The sequence below is a fragment of the Ptychodera flava genome, chromosome 1, assembly GCF_041260155.1.
Source record: "Ptychodera flava strain L36383 chromosome 1, AS_Pfla_20210202, whole genome shotgun sequence".
Lineage (NCBI taxonomy): Eukaryota > Metazoa > Hemichordata > Enteropneusta > Ptychoderidae > Ptychodera > Ptychodera flava.
Window position 1 is genome coordinate 39,435,498 of NC_091928.1, and position 17,425 is coordinate 39,452,922.

At 35.9% G+C, this 17,425-nt stretch overlaps 1 protein-coding gene across 1 annotated transcript in view; it reads left to right on the forward strand.

Moving 5' to 3' along the window:
• The first annotated feature begins 409 nt into the window (after positions 1–409).
• LOC139137292 (uncharacterized) overlaps positions 410–17,425 on the forward strand; it is a 52,403-nt gene continuing 35,387 nt past the window's right edge. The window contains exons 1-5 of the mRNA XM_070705305.1: positions 410–1,716; positions 2,544–3,040; positions 5,932–6,069; positions 8,674–8,778; positions 13,587–13,849. Of these exons, the coding sequence (XP_070561406.1) occupies positions 2,653–3,040; positions 5,932–6,069; positions 8,674–8,778; positions 13,587–13,639 (684 nt within the window). The 5' untranslated portion in view covers positions 410–1,716; positions 2,544–2,652 and the 3' untranslated portion in view covers positions 13,640–13,849. The remainder of the gene's footprint in view (positions 1,717–2,543; positions 3,041–5,931; positions 6,070–8,673; positions 8,779–13,586; positions 13,850–17,425) is intronic.

Genomic DNA, 17,425 nt, shown 5'->3' on the forward strand with positions numbered 1-17,425 from the left:
TATACTTCCGGCTACTCGCATCTTAGTATATATTGCACCTGCGCATATATAGTAAGTGAGCCATTGGCGCAAAAATTATCTGCACATATGGTCTCTCGTTTGCCAGTAAACAACTGAAGCATCCAAAATCGCCTGTGTCATATCTCTACCATTCAGTATTAAAGCACTTTGCAATTGGTAAGTCACACGTACTTCATTAAATTCAGTTAATGGTTCATTAAACAGGCCTCCCTCATTCTACTCGCTCACACTTCTGTCAAAATGAAGCCGCTTGTACTCGAAACCCATCAGTGAGTGCTCTCATGATCAAACTCATTCTTTCAGCAATTCTTCAACAAGACATGATCTTTTTTTCCAGACAACACTACAAGAAATCTTATCAGTTTTTCCTTTTGTCTTTTCATAGGAGGTATTGATGTAAGAATGCCAGAGACGACTTCATCATGATAATGGTTCCTGCACGGCTAAAACTTGGCTTCTTTCTTGTACTCAGCTGCTGCCGATTGTTTGGCAACATTAACTCAAGCAGTCAACCAGGAGTTTTGTTTGTTTTTGATTCTTGGTCTTGTGGCAAAGGGGGCCTTGTAGCATTTCACAGAGATACAGTTACAAAGCTTGCATCGCTGAAAAAATACACAGTTTATTCAACAGTTATTGATGTTGAAACTGAAGACCAGATTAGTTGTGCAGATGATTTCAGCATTAGTTTAATTGCTCCAAGAGTTAAAAGCGACTAAATGGAGATGCACCAAGTGTACATCGTTTGATTAACCACGAAAGTTATTTCCCTCAGCTTAAAAATCTGAACATACATAATGTATCGGTTATGCTCCTAGGACTGCTAGTGCTTCGCTGAAATTCGTGACAGTCTATTTCCAAGGCACGTTTGGTTTTGATCAACATTTCATACCAGAGCACGACCACCCTTCATCATATGATATCGATTTACTGGCAACACAAATGCTTAATTGGGCACAGGAAGCAGATGCATTATTTTCCATTGGTCCTCTCATTCATGACCATTTCAAAAATGATATCGCATCAACAAAACGTTGTTTGAAAAGCTTCACAAAGAATACCTTCCAAGACCAGGCGATTCTCTCTTTCTGAACGAAATGATTTTGCCTGACCCAGAAGTTAATAATGTTATACTGACTTATGGTAAAAGGAATCTTGGGAAATCTTGTGTGGACGACGTCCTATTAAAGGCCGTCAACGAAAATGGAGAATTGCAGAAACAGATGTATCGTAAATCTTTGGTCTTGAAAGTCCATTGCATAGAAGAATACAGTGAAATAGGGTCTCAGTTAGAAGACATTAGGAATTCAAGAGTTAAAGTAAGCCTTCCCATTCCTTATTAGTTGCAGACCTTGTGCACCATATTCAGCAATCATATTTATGTTTGATTTCAAGTTGCAATGAAGATTATAGTTTTTATGGCCTTGAAGCTGTTGCAGTTGGATTGCCACTTTTGGCTTCTGACGACTCACATGTCGGTAAATATCTGACAAAATACTTTAAAAATACAGAGATTGGTGCATAGTAGCGAACAATATAGATAGCTGGACAGAAAAATCACACATATATTAAGAGACCTCAAAATTGCTTTTGATAATGCCAAGAATCTAAAAAGACTTCAAGGAATCAGTGGAAGTATCTAATAGCCATGGAAAGTTTGCAGCAGTTCTAAACCAGATGAGGGATGCGTCCATGCAGGTAATAGAGCTTTTGCTAAATGTTAAAGTTGTATGTATCTTGTATGTTCTTTTTCTTTTGACGTCATTATTTATTGACTCACTACACTCCCGGGTACACGAAAGATAGGTCACTTTAGGTTCACTATTTCACAAATACGGTTCTGCTATTTTACAAATATATACGGTACATTAAAGTAACAGCACCTACTAGAGAAGGTTATACACATGAATTGGATATATTTCACAGCTAATATATACTACGAGCTGCTAGGTGAGCGACAGAGCGTGCAAATGGTAATCAAATCAAGTGTATACCCGCATGTGAAAAGGGTAATGCCATAATTTCAACATTTCTTTTTCTGGCATTTAAAAATGTTAATTACTCCATTGAAATTTAACTTAAAAAGAATTCTGAGTGATCGGCTTCGAGCGGAAATTCATGCCAAGGACCAAGCACTTTTTCATGAGAGAAATAGGTAATATGTATACTTGACTATAGCGATGCAAGTGATGCAGGCAACAAAAAGTGACACACTGGTACGGCAAAACGCAAGCTTTAAGTGCTGCTGAGGCAGTTCTGAAAGCAAATTTTCTAGATATTTACAATGTATCTTTACTTATTTCTATAAATTGAATCGTGTTTCCGTGCTAATTGCTAGTTAATCCCTGCTTTCTATACCAGCTTGCTCAGGAATTTGCCGTCAACGCCAGTTAAGGGGTCCGTCTTAGAACTGACATATTATATAAGAGTATTTTACCAAATGCAGTGTGAGCTCTCACCCAATTATATATTCCCATTGACAAACTCGTTAAACTGATATAATATGACCGGGGGTTTTTTCACAGTATTGCCTGTCAGCATTGAAGTCAAAAGAAAGAATGCCACAGTGAATCATTCAAAAATATAAATTGCATTGACGAGACGGACCAAAACACATGTAATGGTGGAACGACCATGGAGAAAAAAACGCTTCCTGGGACACACGACGAATTTGACATTCCCCAGGAGATTTTGAAATTTGCGAATGATCTTCTGAAGAAAAGGATAAATGAGAAAGACAAGCACCTGTTGGAGTTAATTCAAAGAGCAGTGGAAAAATGTGGTGCTATGGTAAAAGCTGTCGAAATAGGGTCGGTCCACATTATATTGAGATTTTCAAACTTGTATAACCTCTATACATTTGAAGGAAAATGTCGATCGGGAACATTTACAGAACTACTTGAACCAGCTATCATAACTGACGAGTTGCACAGGATGGCTGCAGCTATCAACATGACACTAGAGGTGAAAGCTCTGTATAGCTACAGGTATTTTGCAGACGCCGAAGCCTTCTTCATAGAGCGTAAGTTTACTAAAACCACTTTTCATACGCACAGTGACAAAGAAAATTTCCTTGGCTAAAAAGCTGTTGTGTAGATGTCAATCATGGTTTCTCAGCTATTGCGAATCACTGTGCCAGAATAGATATAACAGCATTTAACCAGCTTTAAAGAGTACAACCATATCAATGACCTTGTATATTAAAGTTACTACAGTTGTATCTTTGGATAGAAACATGTTGTTTTTATAATAATTGTAGATGTCTCTCTTGAAATACAAAATATTAGTATGCCAAATATAACACATCGCGTGCACAATAATCATGTTATTGTAGGCAAAAAGATAGTCATATGTACACAAATTGAAATGACGCCGGACACAGCCTGTTTGGCAGGTTAAACACCTAGCATTTTCCATCGAGTTGGCAGTGGGCAAAATAGCGTGAATGACACTTTGTAGGGTGTTTATTCGATGGCAAACATTGTCTACACTTCTGGTTTGTCATTCTAATGAGCGTCTAGCAACAGAGTGTGCTAAGGGATTTTCTCATGCATCAAAAGCAAGGCAAAGTAGTAACGGTTGGCATCACGTTGCAATGGATTCGACAATATACAATATCATGAAACCTTGTACATCAAATTTAAAGACACAATCTAACTTACCGAGTAAAGGTGTCCTCCAGCAATGTTGCATTGCAAGGAACTAATGTACGTATACAATATATAAGCAATAATGTACCCCCTCCACTATGGGCTGGGAGGGGTACTTTATTGTTATTATGTTATAGTTTGGCAATGGCAATGAATTTGTAGATGTAGAAAACGAATAAAAAAGGAAATTTTAAACTGAGTATGATAATCCTCCTTGGCGGGTAACTACAGACACCATAACTGGTTCACTCAATCTATAACTTACAACACTTATTTTTGTACGCTTAGATGCCTGTATCAATAACCAAAATATCCAGCAATGATTTGAAATTACATCCATTGCTTTACCAAACAGAACATCATGAAATACATTATCAAAGGCTCCCTCTACATCTAGAGAGAAAGTATAAAGTGTCGATCCTCATTTGTTATAGTATGAAATTACATCATTTGCTAAGGCTGTAGCAGTGGCAGTTCCTCTACCCGGAACAAAGCTAAACTGTAAATCGCTAAATTCATGTTGTCAAAAAAACATCCAGAATGTAAAGTTCATGATTTTGTATTTGATTAATGCTATTAAAGTTTGTTTTAGCATTGTATAAACATGTTCCAGAAAACACCACGTATGCATATATTATTTGACAATTTTATTTGTTTATCTATTTTTTTCGAACTTCGACAAATATATGATAGTTCACATACTTCTGCAGTAGCATTTATTTTATCTAAACAGATCAGAAGTTGTTTCAGGACATTATGACTTATGTGGGGAATATCATTGCGTATTAAAGATTGGCAGCTGAATAAATTATAATAATCAGATAAAATTAAATGTGGATGCCAAACTCTGATTTGGCTGAAGGCTGTCACAATTTTTTACAACGTACATGTTTGCGACATTGACAGGAAGCGCGCAAGGTCAGATCAAACTGATTACATTGAACTTTCCTTTCCTGCGACAAAACGATCGTTCTTTATATGTTCTTTAACTCGACCCATTGAAACAAGTCGCACTGGACAAAATGCTTGATATAAAACAATATACACAAATATGATTGCGACTACAGACTGCGAATATTTGTGAAATACGTTAAGAATACACGTACGTATACTTGTAAAATGCACAAATACAGTGTACACTTGGTGTGCAAAGATCTGCTTTACGTATACTCTTGTTCTGCATAGATATACGCTATGTATATCAACGTATTGATATGTTCCATATGCAAAGATATACGTAACGTATACAACTAATTTTGTGTTCCATATACGTAAATATACGTAAATATACCGAAACTATATCAAGCATTTTGCCCAGTGTTGCCCGCACAAATATTGTCCCGATTTAATGCATTCCTGGGCAAAGATAGATACTATAAGCTGCCAAGCCTAAAATAAAATAGGAAAATGAGATCTGTGGTAAATTGAAAATTCGGAAAACGGAGGCCAGAGGGAAACTTTGATGGCTGTAAAGTGCCATCATCACAGAAGTGTATACCAATTTCCTATATTTCAATCTCAGACCAAAGATTTTAAATTAAAATTTGGAAATATGGCTAAAAGTTAATTAGCAAGATAATAAACAAAATTGGAAATTAGCTCCATTTCTACTTTTTGAACGTGCAAATTGGTTTATTTGTTGGCCGAATTGTGCTAAGGATTCACATATCATAAGAATAATCATAAAACATAGCTTAAATATTTCACCAAAAAATACGTTGGATAGCTTCTAGCCTGAGGAGGGCATAACCAAACAACTGTTTTCCAAATTACTCAACATGTCACGTATCGGTCATTGAGTATCTGTTATTATGATAATAATATGAGTTGTAAGGATTGACTTAGTTATTAGTGTCATGCACAAATCATTATTATTGTTAAGCTATCTCCGAATCGGGTAAATTAATATTATTAATGTCAATTGACGATCTTTTCAAGAGAGACTAAGCTTAAGTGCCATGCATTTAGTATCTGAAAGACGCATTTCCACTTCCCAGATCACTTGTCATAATTTCAGTTGAATGTCAGTAAAATGTCCTGTTACACTGTAGCTTTGCTTTTCTAACAGGTATATGGCCTATTTTGAAAACATAGAAGGTATTTAATGCGCAGCATTTTATGGTAAAACATATGCAAATGCAATTTCTATTCTTTTTTGCATTACATGTCATATAAATACAATGCTATTGATCATTATTTACAAAGGTGCTTTTGAACCACACAAAGCGAAATGTAGGTGAAGAACATATGTTTTTCTTCATAGGGGATGGAACCTTTGGTAATGGGGTCAGCGCAAGTGAAGAAAGTTCAGGTGAAAATGACGAAGCTCGAGCATTTATAGGAGAGATTTGTTTAACTGAGAGAGTTACATGTAATACTGATCACATCCAGAAGAGTATTGGTAAGCCATTCTTTCCGTATATTGTGCCTGTTAATTGTTATTTTCAGTAGGCACTACAGAATAAAAGAGTAAAAGCTATGAAACATGGTATCATTCACATATATATTGAGACAAAAGAAAGTGTTCCCCTAATAGCAATTTTATCACTCTGGTGTTTTTAGTTCCCACGGACACCGTCCACGGGGACTTATAGGTTTGATCATGTCCGTGTGTCCGTCCGTCCGTGCTTGTGTGCGTGCATGCATGCCTGCGTCCATCCATCCCTTCACGCAAATATCTCAGAGATGCCTGGAGCGATTTCATTCAAACTTGGTACAAGGATTACTTCATATGTCATACATATGCACGTCGATTTGTTTTGTGATACGATCCAATATGGCCGCCATGCGGCCATTTTGTTACATTTTTTTTCATGTACGGAGCCATAACTCAGGCACATCTGAACCGATTTAATTCAAAGTTGGTACAAGGACATTGACCTATATCATACATATGCACGTCAATTGTTTCCACGATATGATCCAATATGGCTGCATGGCTGCAATTTTGTTACAATTTTTTCATGTACGGAGCCAAAAATCAGGCACATTTCAACAGATTTTATTCAAAATGAGTACAAGGACATTGATCTATGTCATGTATATCCACATTAATTTGTTTTGTGATACAATCCAATATGGCCGCACGGCGGCCATTTTGATACAATTTTTTCATGTACGGAGCCATAACTCATGCAAATTTGAACCGATTTTATTCACAGTTGGTACAAGGACATTGACCAACATCATACATATGCATGTGAATTTGTTTCACGATATGATCAAATATGGTTGCATGGCGGCCATTTTGTTACAATTTTTTCATGTACAGAGCCATAACTCAGGCATGTCTCAACCGATTAACTCAAAGTTGGTACAAGGACATTGACCTTTATCATACATACGCATGTCAATTTGTTTTACGATATGATCCAATATGGCTGCACGGGCCTTTGTTACAATTTTTTCATGTCCTTAGCCATAACTCAGGCATGTCTAAACCGATTTTATTCACAGTTGGTACAAGGACATTAACCTATGTCATGCATATCCACATTGATTTTTTTTGGTGATACGATCCAATATGGCTGCCGTGCAGCCATTTCGTTACGATTTTTTCATGTACGGAGCCATAACTCAGGCACATCTCAACCAATTTTATTCAAAGTTGGTACAAGGACATTGACCTATATCATACATATGCACGTCAATTTTTTTCACGATATGATCCAATATGGCCGCCGTACGGCCATTTTGTTATGATTTTTTCATGTATTGAGCCACAACTAAGACACATCTCAACCAACTTTATTCAAAGTTGGTACAATGACATTGATCTGTATCATACATATGCACGTCCATTTGTTTCACGATATGATACAATATGGCCGCATGCTCCATTGTTCGGATTTTATTCAAAGTTGGTACAAGGACATTGACCTATGTCATAAATATGCATGTCAATTGGTTTCACAATCTGATGCAATATGGCTGCCTTGAGGCCCTTTTGTTATGATTCTGTCTTGTCCTGAGCCATAATTTGGATATGTATCAACTGATTTTTTTCAAAGTTGGTACAAGGACATTGACCTATCATGTCATAAATATGCATGTCTATTGGTTTCACAGTCCAATGCAATATAATGGCTGCCTGGTGGCCATTTTGTTACGACTTTTTCATGTACAGAGCTATAACTCAGACATATTTCCACTAGTATCATTCAAAGTTGGCACAAGGACATTGACCTATGTCATACATGTGCACATCAATTTGTTTAAGGTATGTAGCAGTATCATGTCAATTATTGAATTTTCGTAATTAGTCTGATATGTCAAGAAATACTGCATCAAATTTCATGAAACTTGGTACAGATGACAGTGAAAATAGACTTTATCAGTGTGAAGTTAATTAATGTGTAATTGCATATGTAATGAACTTTCCTAATTAGAGTGATATATCCACAAATACTGCGTTAAATTTGATGAAACTTTGTACAGATTTTGATCTCATAGTGTTGTAAATGCAAATCAATGACACTTAATGGTGTCATTTATTAATTGCCAGTTTGCATTTACATAATGGGTTTTTGTTTTTAGGGTGAGTGTCCAAAGTACAGCATCAAACTTTATGCAATATGGTACCGTGATAATCTGCCAGTGTTAGGATACGATGCAAAAATGTTGGTAGCATCCTGTCGATTAATTACTAATTGATTCATTTTAATGACCTTTTGTAATTAGTATGGTGGCTTACATTGGTTTCATGTTTTCACCACCATGGAACTCATTTTTGGCCATTAAGCCCCATCTGCACAGCAGTATTTTTAATCACAGACCTAATTAATGAAGACGACTCTTTCCTCTTAGAGGACTTGTAATTAAAGTACAAGTGGGGACTGTGTCGTTGTCAATGACTTGTTCTTCCTTAAAGAATGATTGTGTCCTAGGAATGTAGTACCCTAAGAAGAAATATCTAGTCTTTGCTGAAGTTTTCAAAGCAGATGGTACATTAATTGACTATATCTCAACTCAAATGTAAACAATGCTTCCTTGGTTTAAATTTCAGAAGACTACTCTCATGAACCTGAATTACTCTTCATTTTGGTTGCTGTGATATTGTCAGTTGTCTTAGCAAGATATTTTTGGCATAAAACCAACGGATGTGCTCCAGGTAAATAGAACTTTGGTATCCATTTCCTTACCAATAAGTAAATTCCTTTACAGTTTAGCAAGAAATCGTGACTCTTTTTTCAACACATTGGTTCATACATGCTTATATATTTTAGGCTGCTAAACCAGTTTGCTCATGCAATATATATGTAATTGATCTATTTTTCTTGTTCTTTTTCATTTTTCTCGTTCTATTTTGCTGTTTATTATTATTATTATTATTATTATTATTATTATTATTATTATTACAAGTTTAGGGGCTATAAGTATTATATAGAAATCTAATAACAGTTCATTGAAGCTGTGGGAATTCTGAAAAAGAGGTGTTGTTTATTTTAATTTTGTCAATAGGGGTGACTTCTAATTGTCGTACATATATTCTCTCCGCCCAGTTAGGTGTTCCTTTTGACATCACTACCCTTATGAATATTCATATACTTGCAAAAACTGACAGTCGCTGTGTCTGGCAGCGCCTGCTCACAGCTGCTGAGCTGCACAGCGTAGGCTTCGAATGCAGGCCCATCGTGGCAGTCGTGGGCATGTAGAAAACAAGGCACAGCCACTGTGGAGAGTCTATGCCAGTGTAATTGGCCTTGTAAACGTACCTTCAGCGTGGCATTTGTAGTTGTGGCGAAAACCATAAACCCTCTCCCTATGCTGACGTTGTTGGTTTTATTTTGTTCATGTGCATTAACTGTAAGCAATCAAGGAAGTTTTGGGATGGAAATAGAGCAAAGGCATGAGCTTCCATGAGATCTGTGCTACAAATATAACTTTACGCATGCGCACTTTTTTGCCAGCGTAATCTGCCAATATGAGCGTGCGCAGTTGAGTGAACGTGCTCGTGAATGTGTAGTCTGCACACTACGTCTCGTGTCATTCAGCTTTGCATGTTGACAGAAACTGGAATTACTGCAGAGAATACTTTTCAGGACATCACATGTGAGTCTCTAAGGTAACAAGTAGGACGTTTAGGAAATCTTTTCAGAAAGTTCACGCCGCCTGTGGCCATTTTGTGGAGTATAAGCTTATAGTTATACATACCTGGAGCGTATACAGTATTTCTACTGTACAGTGTACATATTGCCGGATAATATGCGATGGAATTTTGCGTTTCACGTCGTTCAATCATTCAGATGGAAATGCTGCCCTTCTCCAAACTTTGAAAAAAACAGGGTGACAGATTTGGAATGCTAACAATTGTATATCAAGAATGACGTAATTTAATGAGAAGACATTTGTATTCGAGCACGGCTACAGTTTTTGATTCGAGAACTCTCATCATGATGGACCGTGGTTGTATTCAACAATCGAGAGGGCAAGGGTTAGTCGAACTTTTTCCTATGTCCATGTAGCACTTGTGCAAAAATAAGCGAATCCACAGGCCTTTGGCGAATCAATAAATGCGTTTTTCACCAAGCTGAAAGGTTGAAAGATCCGTCCGTCACTTTGGGACGAGCTAGATAAATGCAGTCAAACCCAGCTGGGCAAATAATGTGACTTTGTTCTGGAAATTACGAAGACGACGTGCGGTGGAACTTTGCAACAAAGTTTCAATATCTGTACTGACGTACTTGAATGACTGGCACAGGAAACAATGGCCATAAAAACGCATTCTCGTTGCATTTTGATAATGTATCAATCACAATGACACAGAAATTATGCCTCCTCCCGGCAGAAGGGCCATGGCCAATTTTTAGCCCTGCTACAGTATGTCTCAGTGCTGAAAAGGCCATGTTGTTGTCAGGTTGTCATGGCGACTTTCCAATTTACATACAACTCTGAGAGTGAAACGGGTTATAGGTCACAGAACTTTTGAGTCCCACTGTCGTCCATTATACCTGTTTCCTTGGGTATTAAAGGTGTGCAAGTATACACATCAAAAGACTAGAAAATTCACTTCATGGGCAGAATCTCGTAAAGTAGCCTTTTCTTGTCTGGTTAACGAAAAAAGATACCCCTGATCTAAAATATGCATGGTTTTAAATAAAAAGCTGTGGTTACTGAAATGGTTACTATGGTAACACTAAACAAAAATGAACATGGACTTCATACTGTTATAAATACACTTAGGAAAGCATTTGCATAGTAACTGGGATTACTTTTAATGGACTTTGGACAAAAATTGAAATTTAAAACGCAAATAGGGTACTATGGAAAAAGAGGGCAGTAAAATGGATATCATATTTTGTCTTTCTAACCCGAAACAACCCTTTGGTATAATATTTCTGTTGATTACTGGATTTTTACACTGGATATTTGGTCTTTCTAACCCAAAATATCCCTTTGATATAACACATTCTGTTGATTCCTGGATTTTAGGTGGAATCTTTGAAAAACTGGTAATTTAACTCCTGAATGGTTGCCATGGAAACATCTCACATTAAAATGAGTGTAATTCTTTTGGTGTTCTAACCAGAAAAACTCCTATTATCAATTTTTACATCAATCAATAGTTCTTTAATAGGAATTAGGGAAAAAGTAACGTTTTCAATCCAATAATAGTTACCATGGCAACTCAAAACATTAAAATAAGTCTGGTTTTTGTGTTCTCTGACCCCAACTCCCCCCGCTAGATAATTTTCATATCAATCAAAGTAACTTTTCATTGGATATTAGAAAAACTGAAAATTTAACCCCTAAAATGGTTACCATGGAAACATGGGGCAGTGAAATCGATATCATATTTGGCCTTTTCGACCCAAAATACCCTTATGGTGAAATTTTCACGGAAATTGAACCTATTATTATTCGCGTTATTATTTCTATATAATACTTATATTAATTATTATTATTATTATTATTATTATTATTATTATTATTTTATGTTTTATGTGCGTACATTCCAAATTAAGAGGTTAAAAGAGCTATATAATGCATACAACAGGCGGATATATTATTATATATTATATATATTATACATAAATGTAGGTCGCTTATATCATAGATTGATATAAGAGTTTGCTCAAACCCGTTCAATGGACTATTTGCTGTTTGTGGATGTCATTCTCCATTTGCTCATTCATATGACGGCCAATCTTAACTAAGTTTATTTATAATGCTAATTAAATATATTCACAATAACTTACTGCAAGACATTGTTTTGCAGTCATGGAGAGCATAATGCTTATAGAAACTAATTTGTTTTGTGTATGTTAATATACATTTTATTCGAACATCTGGTAACTAAATTTCTCTAGTGTCTAGTGTTTACGGGAGTCTGTAATAATCCTGCCAGAGATATAAACTCGTGTATGAACTCACATTTTTCAATGTGGAGAAGACGACGAGACATGATTCTCTTCTATAAATACTTGAATAATCCTACTTACTACGCCCAAATGATCACATTGTTCTCTGTTGAATCACATCATTGATAATAATGTCATCGTATGCGTATAATCAGCGACCTAGGCAGGAACTCGTTAGCATTTGACCCTGTTGAGCTTATGTAATGAGTTGATTCAAATGTCGTGGGTCGCATGTCTGCTGTGCAAATATAATCATCGTCAGTCACAGGATACTGGAGTTATCCAGAGTTTTATGAAAGTTTTACCAAAATGTAATAATTCAATACCAAAATCAAAAATGCAACTATGCTTTTCAGGATTTCGGGACGTCCTTTCACCCAACATTGCTTTCCATTCATTATGTCAACCTACAGTGAGTCCATGGGCCATCTAGGCGAATTCTCATTCCTTCTGAGACTGTAAAGGGGTATAATAATGCACAAAATTGTTTTGCCATCAGCATGATGAAGTTGCAGCTTAACCGCCACAGTGCTTGCATTTGTGTCCACATAAAGCCAAAGATTATAGTTAAATTTGACACTCATTTGCCTCTCACCCAACTGCAGCCATGGTGCCAACTTTCTTTTTAAATTATAAATCTTTTTCTGTTGTTCCTTTCAGTGTTTTGATAAATTGCTCAAGAGGCACACAACGGGTGTATGTCAGTCTGTATGTCTTTCTGTCCACCGTCATTTGTCTATGTACGAAATTTCTGGAGCTCATAATTCAAAAATGTCACAGATGTGGCTTGCAGAATTATAAATTATATGATTTTTCATAAATTTAAAAACAATGCCTTGAATGAAAGGGTTAGTTCTATAATAATTTGTATATATTTTGGAAGGCACGATGCGTGTAACATTTGTTGAAATTGGCATAACATTAGCGTATTTTTAAGTTCAATAATTATTTTGGTCATATCTGTCAGCAGTTGTTTTGGAAAAAAGCTTTACTTTGAATGGTTGATTAACATACATCCAAATGATGATAAAATTTAAATATGTAAATAATTGCCCTAATTTTATCATCTTTGTCAAAACATCATATTTTACGGAATTTATGGTGTAAATAGCTTTCAAAGATACTCCTATCAGTGATTCAATGTTGCCATATGTAAATTGTAAAGATATTTGTCAGAACATCGTATGTTTTGATTACATGTTTCCAGTCATGTCTGTTTCTTGTTTTGTGCAAACGAAGGTGAGATTTACACTATAACAGTTTCTTTTTTGGCTACACTGTCAGGATATAACACTTCAGTTCTATCAATATTTTGATTTTTATGCGCCAAGGACTGGTAAAATTCCTGGAAAATATTTTTCAATGATCGCGTATAATTTTGTCATTATCTATGCTATATAACACAGGGATAAACATCATTTTGATTACTTTTCACACTAACACAAAAATAACTTAGTGACAGACATGCATCAATGTCTCATTGGTATGATTTATCATACTATAGCAATCGAATCAGTTGCAACTTTACTCCTTATTTATATCAATTATTTTTGTGCAGAAAAGGATCAGACAAAATTGTGGTACTTGGGATTGATCCAGCACTGGAAATAAAGTCATCCACTGAGACTAGTGTACGTACGTGGTTCAAATCTGAGAAGTGTATCAGACTGAATGGGAGCCAGTGTGATATGCTGCAAGTACTGACAAAAAATACAGACACAGTTGACCATATCCTATCCTCCAGACAGGAAGTCTTGGCATTACTTGGTGTTACACGATATCTCTTGACTGATGAAGCAACTAAGGATCTGACTACTGAGGGTAAAAATCACCTTTATTAAAATTAATCGTAGAAGATAAAGTCTGCATTGTATTACTTAAAAGTTTTGTTAGCAAATCTAAGATTTTACAATGGCACCCATTGATAACTTTGTGACATGTGTTTCAGATTTGTACAAAACATATGACAACTATTTGCATTGACAGCCAACTCTGAGTGGAACTGTCGATATTAAATTAGTGTTCAGTTGCATATGCATCAATGATTTATCTGCAGATATGCCTACTACAAAATTGCCTATTTCATATTATACATCTAGTAGAAAGGTTCTTGGTAGAAGACATAATTTCAATTTTCTCTTGTGGACTCACCGAAAATACCTTTGATTGTCATACAAGCTATACTGTCTGCCATTCTCCTATTGTTCAGAGTCTATACTGATATGAACGCACATTTTAACATGTCAAAGTCAGGGCTCGAAATTAACTTTTTCTCCTGGTAGTCCACTTGGGCTACAATTTTCTGATGTTGGTACCCCAGTGACAATGGCTGGTAGCCCCTGCATATTTTAGCTAAGGGATGTTTTTTTACATTAACCAGACAAGAAAAGCAACTTTTTTTAGATTCTGCCCATGAAGTGATTATTTTAGTCATTTGATGTGAATACTTACACACCTAATACCCAGAGAAAATATGTTTAAGGCCCCTTAAAATGTTTCTGCTCCTTGACATTCAGCAAAAGTGATGTGGCGACGCGGTTTTCTCCCCCCCCCCCCCCCCTTCCTTTTTTATTCCTAACAATGCTGGTTTGGCACTATTGATGCAACAGTTATCACTAGCTGCATAATACTTCCGGTTTCTGTTTAGCATTTTTGGACATGCAAACAGGGATCTCAAGGATAGCTGTACTGGTCAGAAGGCGTGCGAAATTCACGCTAACTCGATGGTCCAAGAGCAGCAGTTTTCATGCCAGTGTACGACCAATGCATAGATATTCTAGTAATACAGTGCAATAAAAGATGTATGAAGGGATGTTACTTTGGGGATCTGGCATTGTCACTATGAAAAATATGCAAATGTCGCGCTTTCAAAGAGTTTATAGACAAATTTCCATCAACTATAGATATGTCCAATTCAAGAAATATAGCATGTTGAGCAAAATATGCCCACATTTCAATTCGAGCTCTGCAGGATAAATTTGCTCATACGATCTACCAAACACTCCACCATCATTAGGAGACCCCAATGAACAGTGCACATCCATGAAATTGCCGAGCACGAGCTTTATCGGTATGAATGAGTTTTGACATGAATGTATACTCATCTCTATGTAAGTATATACTTGCCCAGAATGGCGCTGGGCAATACCCATGTTATATATATATATATATATATATATATATATATATATATATATATATATATATATATATATATATATATATATATATATATATATATATATATATATATATATATAACCTTACTCTCTGTGCGCAAGTTCAGAGGTTGCCATAAAGCCATTATGGTGATAACCGGGAGGGCACATTGTATACATTTTGTATATATATATATATATATATATATATATATATATAATATATATATATATATAGATATATATATATATATATATATATATACAAAACAGCAAAGAATATATATATATATATATATATATATATATATATAATATATATATATATATATATATATATATATATATATATTATATAGTTGGAAATTTATTATACAAAAATCGAACCTGAGAAAAATGAATTCTGGGTCTTTTACATTGACTTTTGTTCTACAGTATGTTACTTGCTACGGATTAATATTGCCCGGTTCAGAGTGCATTGCTTTCTAAAAGTCACACAAGTCACAATTAAGATGTACTTTTGCACACTTTTGAATTCATACTAAATATGTCAATAGTGTCATCAACAACAGTTGGAAGCTTGATATCGAACAACTTTGAATAACAATTTAGGACCAGATAATCTATAAGTTATATGTAGTTTCCTCATAGCTAAAATGTATAGTGAATCAACATTTCAGTGAATTCCAAAATCAAATTTCTTGCACAACCATGGACTTGAAACAACCCTAGTCTAATCATGAACATTAATACTAATAATTAGGTGTACATAAATGCACAGATTTACCTAGTTTTGTATTGGAAAACAATTATTCATAGTTTCCTCATAGACTGCCATGTATAGTGAATCGACATTTCAGTAAAATTCCAAAATCAAATTTCTTGCACAACCATGGACTTGAAACAACTCTAGTCTAATCATGAAAATTAATACTAATAATTAGGTTTACCATATACCCATGCCGACATTGCTACATCCTAGTGACGTTCACCGTAAAATATCAGCCGTGATATTTCACGGTAAACGTCGAGATATGCACGATGAACTTCATCAGTTTTAGAGCTTTCCCGAACTACTTTAGCAGTTTGTTGGTAAACAACGTAAACAACAAAATGGCTGCCGCTCCCCGCCTGCGAAGCGATGTCGCCGACGTAAAAAGTTGAAGGGCTTCGAGGAACACGGTTATTTCTGGTTGCAAAATACGGAAATAGCATGTTGAGTCTTGAAATGTTTTCCATGATATTTTTTTGGTCAAGTTTTAGCAAACATTCTGCCGTTCGCACGGCGACGGCACTGTGCACGCGCACGGTCTTCCCCGAACAGGAAGTGAGCGCGTGGCGTGACAGCGATGTTGCGCGTGCGATGACTGTTGACATGGCAACTCTCAGGGTAACCTAACAAAATGGCGTCCCCTCTCCGCGCAAGCTCCATGCCGCCGTACGACGATCGAAATCAGGATAGATTTAAAGCTGAGCACAGATTTTGATCTGTTACAATTGTAATAGCATATTGCACCTTAAAAAGTTAATCTGTATGACAATTTTTGCATCCCGGTGTCTTTCTTCGTTGGTTTCATTGCGATATGGGCGACTTGCAGTTGTAGCGATGTCGCGCGTGATGTTGATAGCTTTATCGTATACTTTATGAATGAAGCCTGTTCACATAAACATTCTGATATTTATGCGCAAGGCGTAATAAAGTAAAGCCTCAAAATTTAAGATTTTTCGTTCTATTAGTAAAATTATGGGCATGGGTATATGATAAATCGGTTATTACCCAATATCACCTGTTCCTGTGTCGTATCAGCATGAGTGTCATTTGTGCTGCGTCAGACACGAGACGAAGTCGAGTGTCTGACGCAGCACAAATGGCACGAATATTTGGTAATAACCTCTAAGTATATAAATGCACAGATTTACCTAGTTTTGTATTGGAAAAAATTATTCATAGGTTCATCATAGACTGCCATTTATAGTGAATCTGCATTTCAGTGATATGTCAAAATCAAATTTCTTGCACACACATTGACTTGTAACCACTCTAGTCTAATCAAGAACATAAATATCAATAATCAAGCATACATAAATACACAGATTTGCCAAGTTTTGTATTTAAAAAAATATTTATAGTTTCGTCATAGACTACAATGTATAATAGATCAACATTTTATGCGAAATTCCAAAAACAAAGTTCTTGTACACAGATGCACGTGTTACCACCCTCTTCTAATCAAGTACA